The sequence below is a fragment of the Apis dorsata genome, unplaced genomic scaffold, assembly GCF_000469605.1.
Source record: "Apis dorsata unplaced genomic scaffold, Apis dorsata 1.3 scaffold_117, whole genome shotgun sequence".
NCBI lineage: Eukaryota > Metazoa > Arthropoda > Insecta > Hymenoptera > Apidae > Apis > Apis dorsata.
In genome coordinates this window covers 375,424-397,326 of record NW_006263411.1, presented here as the reverse complement: position 1 = coordinate 397,326, position 21,903 = coordinate 375,424, and the positions used below count along the sequence as shown (strand labels likewise).

The 21,903-nt window shown below is 21.7% G+C and overlaps 2 protein-coding genes and 4 long non-coding RNA genes across 10 annotated transcripts; 4 read left to right on the top strand and 2 right to left on the bottom strand.

The window, feature by feature from the left end:
• Positions 1 to 3,693: 3,693 nt before the first annotated feature.
• Positions 3,694 to 10,463, bottom strand: LOC102673510. 2 transcript variants are annotated; one of them, XR_421277.2, is made up of 2 exons: positions 10,230 to 10,463; positions 3,694 to 4,291 (listed from the first exon to the last, which is right to left on the bottom strand). It is a non-coding gene; the product is annotated as an uncharacterized LOC102673510 (long non-coding RNA). The 2 variants fall into 2 exon arrangements; XR_004149973.1 differs by lacking the exon at positions 3,694 to 4,291 and adding an exon at positions 6,065 to 6,138 and having other exon boundaries at positions 10,230 to 10,391.
• Positions 4,969 to 6,118, top strand: LOC116185178. Its single transcript, XR_004149969.1, has 3 exons — positions 4,969 to 5,120; positions 5,628 to 5,665; positions 5,732 to 6,118. It is a non-coding gene; the product is annotated as an uncharacterized LOC116185178 (long non-coding RNA).
• LOC116185179 lies at positions 8,566 to 10,817 on the top strand. Its single transcript, XR_004149970.1, has 3 exons — positions 8,566 to 9,002; positions 10,385 to 10,696; positions 10,802 to 10,817. It is a non-coding gene; the product is annotated as an uncharacterized LOC116185179 (long non-coding RNA).
• A 2,335-nt stretch (positions 10,818 to 13,152) lies between these two features.
• On the top strand, positions 13,153 to 17,940 carry LOC102673594 (flexible cuticle protein 12-like). Of its 3 annotated transcripts, none has more exons than XR_004149968.1 (2): positions 13,153 to 13,395; positions 17,585 to 17,874. XR_004149968.1 is itself a non-coding variant. In XM_006612604.2 (2 exons), exons 1-2 carry the CDS (start codon positions 16,803 to 16,805, stop codon positions 17,894 to 17,896), a joined length of 321 nt encoding a protein of 106 aa, XP_006612667.1. In that variant the 5' UTR covers positions 16,368 to 16,802; the 3' UTR covers positions 17,897 to 17,940. The 3 variants fall into 3 exon arrangements, 2 of the variants coding, with proteins under 2 accessions (XP_006612667.1, XP_006612666.1); XM_006612604.2 differs by lacking the exon at positions 13,153 to 13,395 and adding an exon at positions 16,368 to 16,811 and having other exon boundaries at positions 17,585 to 17,940; XM_006612603.2 differs by lacking the exon at positions 13,153 to 13,395 and adding an exon at positions 16,399 to 16,666 and having other exon boundaries at positions 17,585 to 17,940.
• LOC116185180 lies at positions 16,511 to 21,470 on the bottom strand. Of its 2 annotated transcripts, none has more exons than XR_004149971.1 (2): positions 21,196 to 21,470; positions 16,511 to 16,657 (listed from the first exon to the last, which is right to left on the bottom strand). It is a non-coding gene; the product is annotated as an uncharacterized LOC116185180 (long non-coding RNA). The 2 variants fall into 2 exon arrangements; XR_004149972.1 differs by lacking the exon at positions 21,196 to 21,470 and adding an exon at positions 16,789 to 17,369.
• Positions 20,534 to 21,519, top strand: LOC102673896 (endocuticle structural protein SgAbd-6-like). Its single transcript, XM_006612605.2, has 2 exons — positions 20,534 to 20,853; positions 21,202 to 21,519. Exons 1-2 carry the CDS (start codon positions 20,845 to 20,847, stop codon positions 21,496 to 21,498), a joined length of 306 nt encoding a protein of 101 aa, XP_006612668.1. The 5' UTR covers positions 20,534 to 20,844; the 3' UTR covers positions 21,499 to 21,519.
• The last annotated feature ends 384 nt before the right edge of the window (positions 21,520 to 21,903 follow it).

The window sequence follows — 21,903 nt, the reverse complement described above, 5'->3', positions numbered from 1 at the left end:
ATAATAATAATAATAATAATAATAATAATAATAATAATATTAATAATAATAATAATAATAATATTCTTCCATTTTCTTTCTTTCTTTTCCTTTTTTTTTTTTGATTAGATATAATTTTTGTACTATATATATGGAAATGATTTATATTTCATAAATATATTTGATAAAAATTTGAAAAAAATTAATTCTTGTTAGATGGTATAATAATCATATATATAAATCTAATAGATTTTAATTATTTTAATTATTTAATTATTTTTAATTTCAAATTTTATTATTTCTCTGAGGTGAAAAATTTCTTATCAAAAAGACTTTTCTAAACAAAAGTTTAGCATATACTTTTCCAATAAAATATTCATAATATACATAGATATATATTTCTAAGATACTCTATCACATAAGTAATTGAATAGCATTATAATAAAAGAATTAATAAAGAATTATATTCTTTAATTTGCAATTTTACTACAACTAATTTTGGACAATAAATTGTTTGCATTTATTATTTAATAATTATTTAATAATTTAATTTTGCAGGCATAAATTGTTTTTTTCAAATGAATTTGATTAGAAAATAATAAATTAATGAAAAATTTTACTAAAAGATTTTTAAGTTTTTATTGTAAAATATATTTCTGAATAAGGTATATCCATTTAATACAATTAGTTGCATAATCATTATATAGTATATATAGTATATATATTATATAATATATATATATATTATATATAAATATTCGCGATCGAAATGACATTTGCATCTACCTGCATTTAAGTATCATAATGAAAATAATCTTTCAGTTGAATTTCATTATAGTTTAACTTTTTCAGCAATGCCAAGGACCTTTTACATTTGTACAGAGAAATGATAGTTTCTATTCTCACAGAATATGTGAATCTAGTTACATTAAGTTCATCTATGTGCATTTATCTTACCTTATAATAAGGTCTTACAGATTGAACTATTAATTATAATACAGATAATCAGAAAATAAACAATTATAGTTATAATTAAAAATTATTAATATTATATATAATATATTATTATATTAAAAGTTTTACAATATTAAAATTAATAATTTTTCAATATATAAAATATTTATTAATATAATTCTATAATATAATTTAAAAAATTCATAATTTTAAAATTATTTGAATATTTTTTTTATTAATATTTGATTTTTATATTTATATTTTTATATTATTTCGATAAACTATATTCATGATTTCAAGTTTTGAATATATTCGCAACGCACCTGGTATGGTTCATAATCGTGGATTAAGTAAGAGACTTTGTGATGTAATATGTGAAATGTATTTATTTGAAGATAATCCTATACTCAATACTCAAAATATTGTATTTGTCTACAATGTTCCTTTTTATGTTAGATTATTTTGAACATTATTTTGTATTTTGTTGATATATATCAATTAATTATAAAAATATTTTTCATAAACTAATCATTTTAATGATTATTTATATTGCATTTTTCATTATAAGAATAATATTAACAAAATTTATTATTATTTTATTATCTATTATTATTTTTGTTATCTTTATTATTATTAATTTATTATTATTAATTTAAGAAATTATTTAAAAAGTAGTAAAAGTAGAATATTAATATAATTTTAAAGATTCTGGAAGACAAAATTATTTATCAATTATTTTATATATATTATGTATTCTATTTAATTTTTTTAATTCATAACAGATATGAATCTTTTTATGTCTCTAGATATATATATATATATAATAAATATATATGTATATAAATTAATAAAAATCACATCTATAGAAAAAAATTTATTTTTCTCAAAAATAAAAATAAATTTCCATCAAAATATCAAAAAAAATTTTACAAAATAAATTACAATGTATTTCATACATAAAAAAAAATTGAATAATGAAATTGATAAATTTTTTAATTATTTCAAATTTAGTATTAATTTCAATAATTAAAAAAGATAAAAAAGATAAAAAATCTAATATTTAATTTCAATCAATATTTTAAAAAATCGTAAGTATTATGTCGCCAAAAATGAATCTTTTGTAATTCTTTTTTTATTTTGCTGAAGAAGAAATGTGGAACAACCACTTACAAGATGTTAGCGATTTCGTAACTTGGATGATCCGCAGAAACTCATTGGTACAAAAACGTAGAAACCTGGCTATCAGTTACGAATAACCAAATGTGAAAGCCGAATGCAAAATGATCAATTTTTACCCCCATTATTCGTTTGGTCAACGAAGCCTCGAAGCGTCATAAGTACACGCGGCTGAGCGTCCTTGTTAATTGTGACATTTGCTTTTCTCGGTGTTAAGAAGAGTTGAGGAAAGTTAGTGACGTAACTACCGGTGACCTTGCCATTTCAGAAGATACAGAAGATGCCTCCGGCTATCGCGTCTCGAGGCATCTTCTCTTCTTCCCTTCACTTCTTTTCCCTTTCCTTTTCTTCCGTGGTTGTTTCAATATCAAAATTTATAATTCTATCTTCTGTTGGATTCGAAAAATAAAAATATAATGGTTCCATTCATAATTCATTTGGAAGAGTTGCCATTTGTGAATAAAATGTTTATTGAAATAAATTTTAAAATCTTAAATCATAAATATGAAAATTTATATGATTGTATTTTTCTTTCATACTTGATTTTCCTTATCTTACATATTTATATATATATAAATTATTATATAATAATGGTGTTTTTTTTTTAAAGATACATTATACATTATACATTAATTTGATAATTATTTTTAAATTTATTTATTTAAAATCAAGTAATTTTCAAGTAGTTTATTTGAGCAAATGGTAAATTTATTTTATTCAATCTCTCTCAATGAAATTATATTTATTTTACATTTATTTCCCCATTATTTCAATCAAAATTAAGTGAGGAAGAGAGAAGACTTTTCAATCAATGTTATGTAATCCAATAAATAGAATTAAGATTCCAAGTGATTTGAAATTTTGCTATCATTGTAAATGATTAATGTTCAAAGAATTTTTTTTTAGCTAAACACAAATGTATTTGCTTGTACTGATATCTACATAAAAATACCATTAACATGTTTTTAATTCATAAGTAATTCACAAAGGGGATTTTCGTGTAATAAATTAATAAAATTAATATCTTTTTTTTTAATATAAATACAATGTACAACACATTTGAAAAATATATTCTTGAAAAATATGAAAAATAATTTACAATTTCATTTTCTGAATAAATAATTATTTTAAGTTTATTTTTAAGATTTTGCAACTTTTACATTTTATTGATTTTTTTTAAAAGTAATTTTTATTTTTACATTTTTATGTGATATTAAAAAAATAAAACTGTTAAAATGATGGAGCTCATTATCTTGCTTATAAATAAATATATGTATTAATGTCTTTGATTTTATTTTATTTTAATTTATTTGATATTTTTAAGAATATTTTTAAATATTATTCATAATTTTTATGATAAATTTATTATAAAACAAGATAGTTTTCTGCTAAATTTTAAAACATAAATTTCTTTTATTTAATTGTCAATTGAAAATCTATTTAATTTATAGAATCATAAAACATTTCAAAATATATAATTTAAAACGAATATGATTATTATATATATATACGAATTGAATTATATGAATATTAATAAACGTTTTATTTAATTAACTAGTACGTAACAAATTTAATGAGGTTAACTATCATTTTCATTTATATATTCGAACTTTTTAATTACTTTCTATCTGAAAATTATTTCAAATTGCAAAATGGTTTATAACAAAGTAGATAAATTCAAAGTAATTTGCACTTTATGTACATATGTATTTTAATAAGACTTGTACGAGATATACATTATTTTCTACGCATTATGTTTTTTACACATATGCACACATACACATTATTAGCATTGTCGACTTGTAAAATATATAGAAAAATTGGAGGACTTAATTTTACTAGTAGTTGAAGAGAACGTGGTGATAATTACACAGTTAATTTGTTTAGCCGCGAATCATGGTAAAAAATCGCGTGAAATTGCAAAAATGTCAACGAGCCAGTGTTGTTTCGTTTGCTTTTATGCGATATCAGCACATGCCGACAATATGGTCGTGCAGATGCGCAATTACATCACTATAATCTTTGTAAACCGACAATTACATGAATAACATGAATAGATATTGAGAATGAACATTTCATCTGCTTTCATCGGTTTGTTTATTAAGTTTGTTAAGTTTAGTATAATAGAAAAAACAGATGAAGAAGTCTTGTTTAACGGATATAATAAAATTTTTTTTCTAACCTAGAAATAAAAAACTAATGGTTAGTATTATGTATTTATGTACTTATTTATTCATATTTGTTAGTTATTAAAGAAAATTGAGAAAATTGGTTGATATTATAATTATATATTATATATAATAATAATTTTGAAATATGTATATAAATAAAATATAGTGTATTTATTTGATAATAAAAATGATAAATTATTAAAAATTTTTGAAAATTTAAAATTGTTATAATAATAATATAATTTTATTGGATGATATATATGACAATGAACTTGGGTAAAAAAACAAAAAAGAAGAATAAAATTAATTAAATTACAAAGTGGTAAAAGTAAAAATTATGATTAAATGCGTAAAATAAAAAATAATAATTTTAAGATCTATAAAGAATATTTTTAGAATCTCATCCTAAGTTTATCGATAATAGTTTTTTTATAAATGAGAAATGTAAATTTTTTTATGAAGACAGGATTGCATAATTTATAGCTTTTGTATTTTTTCCTCGTGCGATAAAATATTGTTATTAAAAGACCTGGAGACAAGTTCATCGATTTCTTTCTTCACATATTTTATTTTTTCATATTTTTTTATCGCTATTCAATTCAAGATAAGAAGAAATATTAATAATTTTTAAAAATATTTATTATTTAAAAATAATAATATTATTTAGTAATATTAATATGTTAAAATATGTTTATTTTTTTGAAGATATCATAAATATCAATAATATCTGATGTTGCACATTTTTCAATTGATTATTTTTTAATATATAAATGACATACAAAAGAAAGAGCGAAGAATTTTCCATAATCGCATAAAAGGAAATGATGCATTCATCGACTTGTAAGTTACTATACTTAATAATGTGCATTTATCCTTTCTCTTTAAATGATGCAATAACCAATCTTTCTTTTCTATGATGTAACTCTTGTAAAATTTTTTAAACGATTATAAATTTTATCAGGAAACAATGAAAAGAGTAATGATTTTAATGAATATACAAGTTTTACAGAGAGTTTTCTATATATAATATATATAGAATAATAATTGCAAACATAATAATAAAAGATGTTAAATAAACAAAAAAAATTAAAGATTTTATTTATAAAATTAAAGATTATCATAATATAAATCATTTCTTTCTTTATTTATTACTCATATAACAATTTAAATAAGAAAACATTAATCTCTTTGTATTGTTTATTGGAAACAAAAATTAAATTAACATAAAATTTTAATATAATTTCTGAAAAATTAAACATTTTGTTTTAATGCTCTATTTAACGATTCTAATTTTTACAGTTTCTGCTTTTATATATATTATATATATAATTTTATAAAATTTTGCAGAGATCCAATAGTAAAAAAGGAATTCCCAATTTCATCAGGTTTGTATTAAATTCTTCTATCACTCTTTTTCATCTTTCAATCGCGTAACAAACGTTACAGCAAAGGTCGCACAGCTACATCTATAAGTATCTAAGAGGTAACGAGGAGTCATTCTGATGCAATAGAGAGACAACGCGAGTCACGATCGGTCAAGAGGATTTCCTATTGAAATACCGTTGATGATGAATTGATGATTAGATGAAATTGCATTTCCGCAACTATCATTTTTTTCTGACCGCGATACCTTATCTCCATCAATAAGAAAAATTAGCTATAAGTTAGCTATTACTCATCCAAAAATATTGAATGAAACAGATGAGATCGAAGAATGTGAAATAAAAGTCAATAGAAGATAAAAAAATATGTGATGATAATTTTTTGTGATTCTTGATTATTTTACCTTGACCAAGATATAGCTTTCTCTGTACATTTTTATTATCTTTGCAATAATAGGAAGGATTCTGTACTTGAACTAGAGAAAGTAAAATGTACACATATATTTAAAAATATTTAAAATTTTTTGAAAATAAAGATTTTCATATTTTTAAATGCTGAATTAAAGTTAAAAGTAAATTATTTAATATGTAATAATAATGCATAATATAATATATTAAAAGTCATCTTTAAGATACAAAAAACTTTTTTAGTTTAACTGAAGTTAAACTAAATAATTTGAAGAGGGCCAATTAAATATAATATCCTTTTTAAAAATTTTTTTTTATGTAAAATAAAATTCGTTGACATATGTAGTTAAATATAGTGTAATTATAAATATTCTATTTTTCTAAGTATAATTAATTTTTTATCATTGTTAGTATAATTATGAATAATATTTTCATAGATTTGTTATAATATAATAGTAATAAGAATTAATTAAGAATTAATTAAGAATAAAAAATTAACTAAAAATTAATAATTAATAGTAATAAGAAATTTATTATTATTATTAAATTAATAATATTAATTAATTATATTATAAGAAAAATACTTGCATAATTTTATATATATGTAATTATGTTATATATCATTATAGTTAAACAAGTACAAATTACAAATAATTTCAGTTTTATTATAATATCATGAGATCTCATCATATAATTTTTTATCAATTAATATTATATATATATATATAAAAATAAAATATTTAAAATAATTCATATTCATTATTATTATATTTTTTAAAAATAAAAATTAAACAATCTTAAAATAATATTAATTGGAAAATTATAACGTATTCATTAATAGCAAAAATAATTAATTAACATAATTTTATGATTATTTGATTATTTCCAATAAATTTTAATAATCTACAGCAATATTTGATTGGCTAATTATGGAGAAAATTATAGCTTGAATCGATTCTACAAACAAGTTATAAGCAAGAGGAGGTGGAGAAATAGGAGGAGCGATTAATTTTTGCGCTTAATCGAAACGCCTATCAGCATTGTGGATGATGATGTTATGTGAATGGAACGAATTACATATTGTTTTTCTTGGTGATATCATATGCTTCAGATTCGAATATAATTTATCTAATAACCTTCGAATAAATTGCCAATAAGGAAACTATTTCGATGACAATGATTATAGTAGTAGATTTAATAATAATTTCTACAGATATGCATTTAATGAAGTAAATATTAATAAGGAAAATATTTTATTCATCTAATGAATTTTATGATATAAATAATACAACATATTAATTACTTGATAATATTTTTAATTAATTTAAATTCTTGTTTGAAAAATATATTGTAAAGAAATATGTACAAGATTCTAAAATAATATTAATATCATAATATTTTATTGTTACAAATATTGATAACTAATTAATTGATTTAATTTGTTTTTATATATTTTTTTACATATTTCTTTAAATATAAAGTCGATACTAAACAAATAACATACAAATGTTCAATCAATTCAATTTTATAGTATTCTTCGGTTTCCTTTGAACTTTTCGTTCGTTAATACTTCGCAAGAAACCTGTAGAATCCTTCACTGGTAATTATCTTATCGTAAAACGTTGTTCGACCGACAACATTCAAAAGATTCCCAATGAATTACGAGAATCATAATGCAACGATACGTGCGCATTTACGGCGCATAGGTGATTCGACCTCGTCATCTTGCCGTAACTCGCACGATTGTTCTAACGTTGACACCCGCTAAATAAATCAATCGTGTTCGCAAGAAGAAGGATGCTCGAAGGATTAGAGAAGAACGGACTAGAGTTGAAACGGAAAGTTCATGCCGCCTTGTGAATCACGATATTAGCAAGATATTGTTGAAATCATTTAAGCCAACTATTTCGATGAACCAATATCTAATATTGGCTCTTTATTTTTCGAAAGAAGTTATGCGTTTCTTGTATAATATAATATGAATTTAAAGATAGTATAAAAATATCTTATCACTTAAAAAAAAATGTGAGTATACTAATATAAAATTGATCATAATCTTATCTTTTTCAAAATTATTTGTTTTATTTTTTTTTAAATAACCAATCTTTTTTTTTTAGTTTTTAAAAATTTTTAGTTTAATTAAAAGGAAGATTCCCCTACAATATCTGAATTCTCTTCTACAATTCTTTTCTCTTCTAATTAATAATAGTGAATTAATAAGTGAAAAAATATAGATATTATTATAATTTTACATATGAAAGAAATAGATTAATTAAATAATTTAGAATTTATAAAATTTCATTTATTTTTATTACAAAATTTAATTGCTAATATAAGATAATTTATTAATATTGATAACATGTAACTTATGATTTTTATTATTAATTTTACATATTAATTTTATTAATAGTAATAATTTAATTACGCAGAAGTGCAAGAATCTTTTTCAAATAAATAATTAAAAATTTAGTTTATCTAGTTGATATAGATGATTCATAATTTATGTAAATCATTAATCGCAATAATCTTCTTGATTAATTGCAATAATCAAAAGAAAAAACAGAAATAAATGATTCAAGAGAGATTTTATTAAACTGAGTAAGATAATGCCCGCTGGTATTTGAATCTTATTGTGAAATTATATAATACAATAACTGGAAGAAGATATAAAGAGAGAAAGTGTATTAAATAGCTAATTACAAAGCCAATGCATTTCAGCATTAATTGAATAACAGTGAAATTTCGTATTTGAATTTTTTTTCATGGTCACAATGTTCACATAATTGAAGAAAGAAAAGGAAGTTGAACTCGTGATTGTTCTCTCTCTGGATGGTATCGATAATTTATCTAGCACGAATGAAATAAATCGATCGATACAAGTTTTATGTACAATGGATGATTCACGACTGCGAGGCTAGACGACACTTTCGAGGTAAAAGGGTAGATTTGTATCTAACCGTCTTGCTCTTTTTTCTATTTAATCCAGAATATTGTTAAAGCCTCACGAATGCATAATACATTTCGTGCTTATGATATAAAATATCTTTGAATTGATGAAATTCAGATTAGAAAGAAGATGAATTTAATATGAATATAATGAATTTAATAAGATTTTAAGATTTTAAAAAATAATTATTTTAGAATTTATTGCTATAAATATTGCTGTATTTCGTGATTACGAATACAGATTTCATATACCTCTGTCTATAATATGCATATTATATATAATATATAAATTTTTAGTTTATTATATTTAGTATATTTTGTAGTTTATTATTTTTCGATTATTAAACTATAAGATTTAGAATCTAAATGGATTATTGCGATAATTTATCATATATAAAATAAACAAGAATGATTATTGATGATCTTTTTCAAATTTCAAAGTAAAGCGAATTGAAGACATATCTATCAAAGACATCAAGTTGCATTTGAACGGTGATATTATGATGATGATGCAGTTTTTGATCCCAGAAACCATTAACTCATCTAAATGATTTAATGAATGTGATTAATGTATGCTATTAAATACATTAATGTTATTAAATGTTTTGAAGTACATGTATTATCAATGCTTTTGATTTATTTATGAGCATTAAATTTCATACTTAAATTCACATAATAATAAATGATATTAATCCTAACATATTTTTTTCGTTTATTCCAAATTTCATTTTAATAATTTTTTCACATTAATGGTCTTTAACTAACAATAAATTATTAACTCCTCCATTCTAATGTTTATAATGTATTATTCATATATTAATTTCAAATACTATTATAATACTTATAATAATAAAAAACTTGATATTAAATATTTAATTAAAAAATTTCGATTCTTATATTTATATTTCATATTCTTATTTTATTGGTATTTCATATTTAATTAATTCAAAATTGCATCATTAGGAACTATATAAGTTATTTTCTTTTAAATATTTTTTTAAATTTCAACAAGACTATAATCCAAAATTATATGATAATATTCTTCTCATACCAAAGATATTTATTTCTATAAAAGTATCTATTTTATATTTATTTTAAAGTTCAGTACTTTAAAGTTTTATTTGTTTAACATCGTTTTATTATTGAAGTTTGAAATTAAAAATAAAAATTCATTTCATATCTTTATTCAAAAAGAAGATTTGCACATTCATACCTCTTGTATAAGAGGGACAGAAACCACATTATCCAATTTATCATTCCAATGTCTATCATCCACAAAGAGTAATCCCTGACATTTTTGAAACACCCTTGTAACCTCGAGCACCACTATTAACGGAGTATTAATTCACCTGTGTCTCGATTCCGTAGCCACCATTAAAAATCCACTATGTAGACGCAATAGTACTTGTATATCGGTGGAGGTTTGTCTGCCGACAGTATGGTGGCATTTAACCGATCCATGCCATCGTGTTCGCCAGTTCTATTACGCAACTAATGCCTTTAAGCCGGCGGCAACGATTGTGACGACGACGTCGACGACAACGAAGATGACAACAGCAACATCGACCTCATGTGGTTCAGCTTAGATTCTTGCGAAATTTTTAATTCTCATGTGGATTTCTCATTACAGATGGAATTAAGTTCAATATATATTTACAAATTCCATTCAATTTTAATAAGGTATTTAATTCTATTGTTATTTCTTGTTGTAAACTTCATATTATTTTAATATTACTTTATATTATTTTATCAATTTTTTTTCAATATCTTTTTTTTTTTCAATAGCATCAATGATCAGTATATTATTGAATATGATTCAATTTATAAGGTAATTATTTCTGATAATTCTCTATGAAGTATATACTGTGAATTTTTATGTATAAAAATATACTACTATATTAAGTAGCTAATTAATGAGATAATATTATCTAAAAAATGATAAATCGCCTTGTCATATTTTTAAGAGAATGATTATGAACATAATTTTAAAATTTATAAATTATTTATAAAGTGCTCGGCTGTGTCTTCATCTTTGGTGTGAGTGAATTTTAAGTGAAGTTTGGTTGATATTTTTTTAATAGAATTATATCAATTTGTGATATAAATTGTACAAGAAAATGGAAATAAAGTGTATATTAGGATATATTAATTAATGATATATTAATTAATGGTAATTTAATTATTCAGAATAGTATTTTCTATATGTTATGTTTTCATAATATTTTAAATGTATATATTACAAATTGATATTTTTATTATTATATTAATTCTTAATGTGAATTTTTAAAATAATAAGTATTTTTTGTGTTTGTAAATTTAAAGAATAAAAATTCAGAAATAAAGTGTAATTTACGTGTAAAGTCAATCTAATCGATATATTACAGAATAAAAACTTTCTAGATTGGACTTTCTAAAAAATATGCCAGATTCTCAGAAAATTCTCGAATGGCAAGTCCATAGAAATTCTTCCCAAGCTTTTTTTGAAATTGTTCGAACAATATGTTTAATATTAAAATGAAATTATAATATTGATATTTTTGTATTTTATCTTTTATTGTATAAGAATAATTATAACTTTTTTTTTTAATAGATTTTAATGAAATTTTTTCGACTATTTTTCTTGCAACTCATAATTGCCTGAAGAATTCTAAATATTTAAAACATTTAAAATTAACTTGAGAATCACTTAATTATTATTATTATTACAAATCGAAAATAAGATTTAATAATATATCATTTTACTAATATTTTTATTACAAATATCGAATGTTTTTGTTTAGGAATACATCATTCTGTTCATCAGAAACTTTATATCTTTCTGTCATTTATCCGAGCGCTCAAATAGACACAGAATAGAAATAGGAAGACGATAAGTTCAGTCATCATAACTCAACACTGATATTCATCGCGACAATCATCTCGTTAGAATTATTTATACAAGCAAACGTAACATTTGAACGCTTTACATCTGTTACATGAAACGAGAGATTACTTGGCAAGATAGTGGTGATAGATTCAAGTCAGTATCCCGGTATTTCGGATTGTACAAAATAATTGACTTCATTTTTGGTTTCAATGATTTCTGACATTGTGTTTCTGAATGTATTGAATAGTTTTAAAAAGAGAAGATTTTCCAAGTTTAAATATATAAAAATTAACTTTTAATCATGATTTTTAATGATGAAAAGTTAAGTAAGTTAAGTAATAAATTAGTAAGTTTTTATAACATTAACAATTTCAACTTCTGTGAAAGAAGAATTTTAATTTTTAAAATATAAAAAACTAATTAAAAAGTTTTAATTTAAAAATTTTTTTGAAGAATTTTGATATAAAAATAATTTTTAATTTAATTATTATAATTAGTCCTTGACTTTTGGATACAAAATATGTTAATAAAAATAAAGATATTTTAACTAGAAAAGTTTTAATATATATTTAATTTAATTATGAAATTATATGAATTTTAATTATGATCTTTATAAAATAATTTTTGATAAAATATATATTGCATATTTGTAAGATTGTTTGATCTTAAAAAAATAGAAATGATGAATGATTAAAAAAGAGATATATTTATTTATTTTAATTTTACAGTTGATTTATTTGAATCTTCACATGAGTAACATATCTTTAATTCTTAATATTTACAAAAATATTAAAACCAAAATAAAAAAAATTGTGTGATTGATTTTTGGAAATACTTTTTATTGAAGATGAGAAAATATATGATGAAATCATTAAAAGAAAGTTGTTTCTAATGAATTTTATCGTATAATGTGATATTTCACATTTGTAGTATCTAAAAGTCAAGTACTACTGAATTTACATCATCGATTCGACCAAAAAGCTTATGCAATCAATTTTTGTTTATTGATAATATGACTATTATTAACTATGATTTACTTTAATTAATTTTAATACATTTCTTTCTGAAATAGAATATATTCTATATTTTTCTAAAAGTTTAAATAATAAAATTTATATTTTTAATTACAGATTTTTTTTATAATACAAAATTTTACATTTTATTTTCAGATAACAATTAAATATATCATTAATTTTGACAAAAATTAAAATTTTGTTAGTCAAAATTATAAACGTTTTTGTTCCATGAGCAAATTCTCCAATAATCGATCGAAGTTTTTGCCTTTTCCAAAGAAGATTCTCGTCGTGTACAATCGATTATACAATATCATCGCGCTTCACGATGAGCCGCAACAAAAAGGAAAAAGTCACGACTCGTGCGCCAATGCACAAGCGCGCAAGAACTCAACTGATTATCTAATATCGTGCTACCTAACTATATATTCACCATGAAGAGGATCTTCTGAATGGAGAAATAACTTAACGAAACCTGATCAACAGAAATTTCACTGAAAGTATGAATTCAGAATAAAATTGAAAACAAAAGTTGATGCAGTTGATTTTGATGCCATTTTTCTAATCTTCTATATCACAATCGAAAAATCATGCATTTGTATACGAATACATTCTTGCTTTTGTATTTTTATTGTAAAAAAAAAAAATTAATATTTATTAATATAATGGTAATATAATAGACAAAGTAAGATAGTAATGATAATAATATAAATAACAACACTTGATATAATTTATTATATTTTTAGAAAATATAAAATTAATGATTTTTTGGAATTAGAAAATGTAACTTTCAAATAAGACATCAAAAATTTTATAAAAAATGAATAAGATATCTAAATAATATAATCATAAATCAATTATACGTAATTTCATCTAGGGATAAACATGTTATCCACTGATAAATTTTGTTTTTACATTTTTACCATAATTTTACGACTTAAAAAAGATATTTAATAATTTAATAAACATTTGATAATTTGATAAATATTAATTGAATATTTTTAAAATTAATATTTCACTCTTTTAAATCATGATATTATAAATATTATTTATGTAAGAATATAGATATTAAGTAGACATATTTTAAGGATATATAGATTATATACAAGTTACATACAAGTTATATATTTCTATTATCTATCTATATTTCTGCTTGATACTAGTATGATATAATGATAATTTGATTTCTCATTGTTTAGTATAAAATATATATGTATTATATATTATAAAATTTCTCATAAATTTAGTGATATATTAAGAACATCATACATAAACATAATTACACAGAAATTTTAAAATGAACTTCAATTATCTTCGATTATTATTTATTATTATTATTTATCATTTTTTGCAGCAAACTCCAGGAAAAAAAATTAAGAAAAAAAAAAGACACAAAGAATATAGATCTTCTTGAGCCCAAGACTCATCTTCTTTCCTTTCCACTTTTACCAATTCTTCTTCTTCTGCACCGATTGCAGAAGAAGATGTATCGATGCCTTACTCTTTCAGACATTAGCATAAGCAGCCTTCGTCGTTATGTAATATATCCACTGACTTTCTTTTCGAACTTCTACGCATATTTTTTTTCTTCTTCCATCCCTTCGTTTCTTTTTTTCTACAGAGAGAAAATAGAGAATGCTATTGTTTTGTTCTTCTCATAATCCACATGAAAAGACATAGATATCTTAGAACAAGGTTGCTTTGACGCAATCATTCTTTTCGAAGAAACGTTTCCTTGCGTTCTTTATTTTTTATCCTCTTGGGTTTGAATATATTTGCAAGATTTAAAAACTAGTATCGTTCGTGAAAACGGAATAGATGTCACTAAACGAAGAATCTCATAAAATGATTAACATCATGATTACGCTTGAAAATAAAAATAATAATTTCACAAGATAATTATCTAATAACGATTTGTTGTTATAAAATTGAAGTTCCATGCGAATTTTTTTTAGATTTCTAAATCAAGCAAAATATGTGATAATAAATAATAACTTAAAATAGCGAAATAACATCGTAAGAATATAATAATTGTTATTTTTATAAACAATTTTTCATAATATTACGAATATTAATATAATATTATCAAAACATAAAATATTTTTATAACATTAAATATTTTTTAATTTATAAAATGTAATATAAAATATTATATACATGTAATATAAAAATATTTGTTTTTAGCTAAATAGTTTGACTAGTCATAAAGAGTACTAAGCTATATTAATTTTCATATTTTCATTATTAAATTAAAAGTTATTGAATATAAGTTATTAAATATAAATAATAAATTCTCATTTAATAACAATTTATTTTTTAGAAATATATATTATTTTTAAAAATACGCATAATAAATTATTTAACATAAAAAAATAATACATATAATATTTACTTTAAATTACATTTATACATTCTTTAAATAATTTTTCAAGTAAAATCATTAAAAGAATAAACAACATTACAGAAAAATATTGCAATAAAAATATGCGCAAAATTTTCAACATAGAAATAAATAAAGTTATTCTATGCATCTTAGAATGATGTAATTGTATCATAAAAATAAAATTATTTTGCTTTTGATTGGTAGCGTTTGTTAGGTGAAACCGAACGTGACTTTTGCTGAAGATCAAGATTCACCTTTTGATGAAATGAAATTGCGTGACCTCCGAATATTATGGCTTCGATCGACGATAAATTTATAAAAAATGTAAACGACGGTGAAGATCCATGTGTTGTAATGACAAGCTAAATCCAATTACGAATGAATTATGCCAATACATCGAAGCTCTCAACCACTTTTTACTAATACTTCCATTAAGAAGAGCTTCGGTCGATTGTGTAACACATAACGAGACTTTTGGAATATCGATGCCGAAGATGTAACAACCCGCTATTTCTTCCAATCCATGATTATATCCAATTTTACGCATTTTATGTACTTATTTTTAAGGTTATGCAGTTATGGTTACGTATTTTTAAATTACGTGGTATAATCGAGAATTTTTTTGGAAAATAGGTTTATAGATCTGTGGCATTTTTTTTATAAGTAAATCATTTTTAATCACTATATATCTAATATATATATTGTGTTTTTATTACAATTATTAATATTGATTCTCCTTTTCTTTCTAATTAAATTTAAAATTTCAAAAAAATTCACTCAATTTTTATATCTTTGAGATTCACTTATTATATTTATTTCATAGATTCTTTTTGAAAAATTTATTGCAGGAAAATAATATTTTGAATGATTCAAAAAATTAAAAACAATTAAGCAAATTTACAATATTTTTTAATATTATTAATTCTATTAATTCTAGGATATAGTATTTTTTTTTTTTCTTTGCAAATATTTTTTAGAAATATCTACCTTATCAAAGTGACACTTTAATTTATTTCTCGACATTTTACTTGGAATAATCATTGATTGCATTCATAAATTCATATTCCTTCCTGAATAATCATCTTCTTTATTCAACTTCCCTTAAACTGCGATACCAAATCCTATACGTCTTCTGTAAGGATTTTCTGACGACGATTCCGTCCATTGTTCCATCCAAGTTTGGTAAGACAGGGATCCGTATGAGATTACAAGCACAGTGAAATCACGTGCGATTTTCGCTCCTGAGCCGCTCTTCCTTGAATTCTTGCCTGACATTCACCGCCTCTTCCTTTGTCGGTCATCGTTCTACCACCGCCAACCGGCCAATGCCACTCGATGATTTCGACATCTTTACTGAAGAATTTTGGAAGCCTGCCTCCCTGGAAGGGGTAAAATTCGTTTGAAAATCCGGCTATATAACGGTCCCGTGGATCAAGATCGAATCAGTATTGTGATCTAGCTCATCTCACAACACTTGTATCATCTTCGACAATCCAAAGAAGTTCCATACCAAAATAACCGATCATGAAACTGGTGCGTGTTTTCTTCGATTAATAATTCGACATATCGGATGTCAAAAGTATTTACCATTGTTTAATTGTTAAATTCGTTATTCCTTCTTCTCTTTTTTTCTACGGTTTAGAAAAGAAAAAGATGATATCGAAATTTCGTTTCTTTCCATTGGTGAATCTTCATCCTCGAAATGGAAAAAATAAAATAATTGTTCGTAAGAGATCGCCGATTATAAAACGCTTACAAACGTGTAATTAAAGCTCACAGTATTGTTATGTACTATTAACAACGATACTGCAATTACACATATTATCGTTCGTTCCCTTGTCTATTGTCGAGATGCAAATATGTTTTTAGAACTATTTTAAATAAATCATTAGTAATGGATCTTGCATAACCATCTTGTAAAACACCGCGAAAATTCACATACTTGCGACTGGAAAACAGTGGCGACTTGTATGAAATAAAATTAAAGACATATTTAAAATAAAGACATATTTAAAATGAGTTACTCTAGCGTTTCATATCATTTAATAATATTATATATTGATTACTAAATTAATATTTAGCAAATAAATTTTATTATGTATATTACATTGCACAAATGAATTTATTAATGAAACAATTATTAAAACAATTCTATTTTTAGAATTAGGTCTCATTATAGCATACCTACGTATTTTTTGAATCAATGAACTTCTTCATTTTATTGAATGAAACATACAACAAAACATTCGTTTGCATAATTTTATTCAAGTTCAAGTGCTAATTGATTCACTTTTTTTTTGTTACAGTTCATTGCTTTCGCTCTTGTCGTTGTCGTTGTCTATGCAGCACCTCAAGGACGTCAAGAAGAAGTAGTACTCGTCAAAGAAACACCCTCAGATAATATTGGCTTAGGTGGCTATAGATATGCCTACGAACTTTCCAACGGTCAATCTCATCAGGAAGTAGCGGAATTAGTTAACGAAGGAACTGAAAATGAAGCTTTAACTGTTCGAGGCAGTTATAGTTGGGTGGAACCACAAAGTAATACAGTATATACTGTAAACTACGTGGCTGACGAGAATGGTTTCCATCCTGTGGGTGAACATCTCCCTGCTTAATTGTACTATTTTTAGTTTTAAATAAATTTTATAAATTTCTTTAATTAAGTGTTTCTTTGGTTTTATATTTCTTTTCCTTTGATTATTTATTTATTTCTTTCTTTGTTCAAAGAAATGTGTATTAAGAGTTTATTTTTAACGAAAAATAATTCTCGAGAGTAATTCTCAAAAATTTTATTCTCAAATGTATTAATATATCATTAGTTATAAATCTTATCTATTACCATTATTCCTACTAAAATAGAGAAAGCCAGATAATGCAACAATTTTTTATCGAAAATATCTATTAATAAATTGACAAATAATTAATGATAATTAATGTTATGTATTTTTGGATCATATTTTATTATAATATTTATCGATATAATATTTATCTCTGCAATTCTGATAGAATAGATAGTATACAGTTATTTACATTAATATTTGAATATTATATTGTCTGCGAGTTTATTACTTTGAATATAAAAGAATTATTTAAATTATACATCCAGTTTATTATAAAACATAAATTGTTTATTGAAATATTTATTTTTGAAAATTTATTTCAAAAATAATATTTTCAATATCTCAATTATATTTATTTATATATTATTTATATTATATAATTATATATTATTTATAATAAATTATAAACAAAATAATATTATATTTTCATTCTCTATTAATATTTAAATAATGCATTAATAATATTAAATTAATTCTCCGCAAAGTACATGATTCTATTTAAATTAATGTTCTGAGTATCAATATCGATTCGAAAATTAATAAATTAATAAATTAATAAAATTTTTTTATAAATTGATGGTATTGAAAATCTTATTGCAAATCTTTAATTTTCTATAATTTCTAGATGATTGAAATTTTTATTATTTGAAGATTGATTACTATTTAAAGTTTTGAAAATTTTATTATATTGTTAAAAATATTTTGTGTAACTTAATTGTAAGTTAAGTTTAGAATAATATCTATTTTGAAAAAATATATAAAATTTTTTATATAAATTATTTACAATAAGCTTTATTAAATATACTTCTCTTCTCTTAAAATATAATATTTTACTAATTACAGAACTAAAACAATTTACAAATTTTATATTTTCTTGTCTAAATTCTTCTAATTAAAATTCTAATTAAAATCTTCTAATTAAAATTTATTATTATATCTATACACATATATTTGTATAATAATAATTACTTTCATTTCTATATTTGTATTTTTCTATTTCATTAATTAATTTTATTTAAAATAAAAAACGTTACAAAAATAAATATTCATATTAAAAAAATACATATTCATTCAGATATAATATTAAAAAGTTTTATTAAATCAATTAAATCAGTTTAGTTCACTTATATCAGAAAAAAACAAATTTTATATTTAATTATATACTATGATATTTATAATATTATTTAAAGATTCACTAATGAATAAATAATTATTGCTAAATTTATACTAAAAATATAATGAATATAAAAATATTAAAGATATATCCACTTCAGAATTATGTATAATATATATTATCATAAAATAAAAAGAAAATATAAGTATCCTAATGAAAGCAAATATTTTTATTATGGTTTAATTTTTTAATTATATTTAATTAGTTCTAGTTCTTAATCTTCATAATAATTGTTTAACTAATCTAAGTTATTTATATGTTTAAATAGATATTGTTTTTTCTTATATTTTATAGCAATATATGAATATTGAATGTAATATAGAATCATAAATATGATTAAATAGATGAAACAAAAATAAAAAAAAATTCAAATGAAATTAAATGAAATAAATTATTTGTCGAGAAAAAGGAAAAAAAAAAACAATGAATATATTATGAAGCTGTATTAAATGACAATTTTATCTATAGATATTTATAATTAAACGATTGCGTACATTTGATAGTATTATAAAAATAGCGAAGTAACTGCGCATAATGGTGTCGTAATGATACAAGTTATAAAAATCCAATAAATTATACGATAGATTCCTTTGATTTTCTTTTAAAAATTATTTAGAAATTGATCAAGCATTCTTAGTTTATAATATCAAAGACTCTTTAATATTATATAAAAAAAAAGATAATAATAATAAAAATAATTTAAAATAATTTTCATTCTACTAATGAAGAAATTGATATTATTTAAAAAATTTAATGTTATAATACATATTATAACATTAAAGAAAACATATAAGAAAATCCAATACATTTATAATGTATATATTGCATTTTATATATTTTTATTATCTTAATAATTATTTTATTTTTAATGTAACATTTTTTATTAATTTTTTATTATTTTGATTTTGGAAAGATATATATATTTTAATTTTATTAATTGAAATTTTTAAATATGTTTATTAGATATCTAATATCTCATATCATAATAAATTAAGTTTAATTCAAAATCTTTCTTTTTAATTTTTAAATCTTCTATGTTGTATGATTTTTAATTATAACTTTTTAAAGAAGAATATTTCTTATTATGTTGCATTTACAATAATTTTAGTTTATATTTATTATTATAATTAAAGGAATCAATTTCCTTTATTTAATTTTCTTTAATCTATTTACAAAAAAATTTTTTTCTACTTTTTTAAACATTATTTAAATGTTTATATTTGTATATTAGAATCATCTTATACATATAATATACGTGCTGTTTTTATTATTGGATTATAATATATTCTACAATTTCATAAGGGAATTTTCTATCAAAAAACTTTAAAAAATCGAAATCTTTAATTTCGCTAAATCTATATATTTTTAAAACGAAGGTCAAATTAGTAATATTTGTGCCTTTAACATAATAAGAAAAGGTGAAAGGTGAATTTATCGTGAAACGATGCGATTTTTGGCAGAAGGAGAGCCACTATAAAATTCGAAACGATTCTTAGTATGGATATCAGTCTTTCAATCGAGACTAGTCATCTACAGATCTACCTCCAAAATGAAAACCGTATGTATCACAAAAATTGATGTAGAAATATAATTTCAAGAAAATGATTAAGAAATGATAAAACTTTTTAATCTTTTTTTTGTCATTATCAATTTTATATATTGTATATCAATTTTGATTATAATTTATTATGCACTATTCTTTTTTATTTTATATTTATAACTATGTAAAAATAAAATGTAATTATAATAATAAAATAATAATCATGCATATTTATTATAAAATGAATTAAAAATAAATTAATTATATTTAATTTATTAACTTTCGAATTCAATTTAATTATTGTAATAAATTTTATTATTTATATGGACATTTTAAAAAATAATAAATATGTTTAATTACTTTTAGATTGTTGTTATTTTTGTTCTGGTTGTCGTTGTTTCCGCTGCGCCTCAAGAAATAGTCCTTGTTAAAGAAACTCCTTCTGACAATGTTGGACTTGGTGGTTATAATTATGGTTTCCAACTTTCCGACGGTCAAGTTAAACAGGAATCTGCAGAAGTGATCGAAGGAGGAACTGATAGTCAATTCTTACGAGTTCGAGGTACCTTCTCTTTTGTTGATCCACAAACTAATGTTGCATATACTGTAAATTATGTTGCCGATGACACTGGTTTCCATCCACAAGGAGAACATCTTCCATAAGTTTAAATTTTTCAAATATTTGATATAGAATATTCATTAATTGCTAATAATATAATATAATATAATATAATATTTTCCATTGATTGAAAATTTGATTGTTTTAAATCTTGTTTGTTTTTGAAATCAATATTATATATAGAATATATATACACTTACTTGGTTATTTGTAAAATAGTGCAAACTTCTATTTTTTATTTTTTATTTTATAAAATAATTATGTTAAATAAATTTGTAAAATAATTATGTTAAATAAATATCGTGTTTATGTTAAATAAATTGTTAAATAAATTGTTTAATAAATAATTATTAAAGATACCTATTTTAATTTTTAATATATATAATTGCTATAGGAATATAATTGTCTTGTTTATTTTTCACATCGATTTTCTTAACTTATTTTGTTGT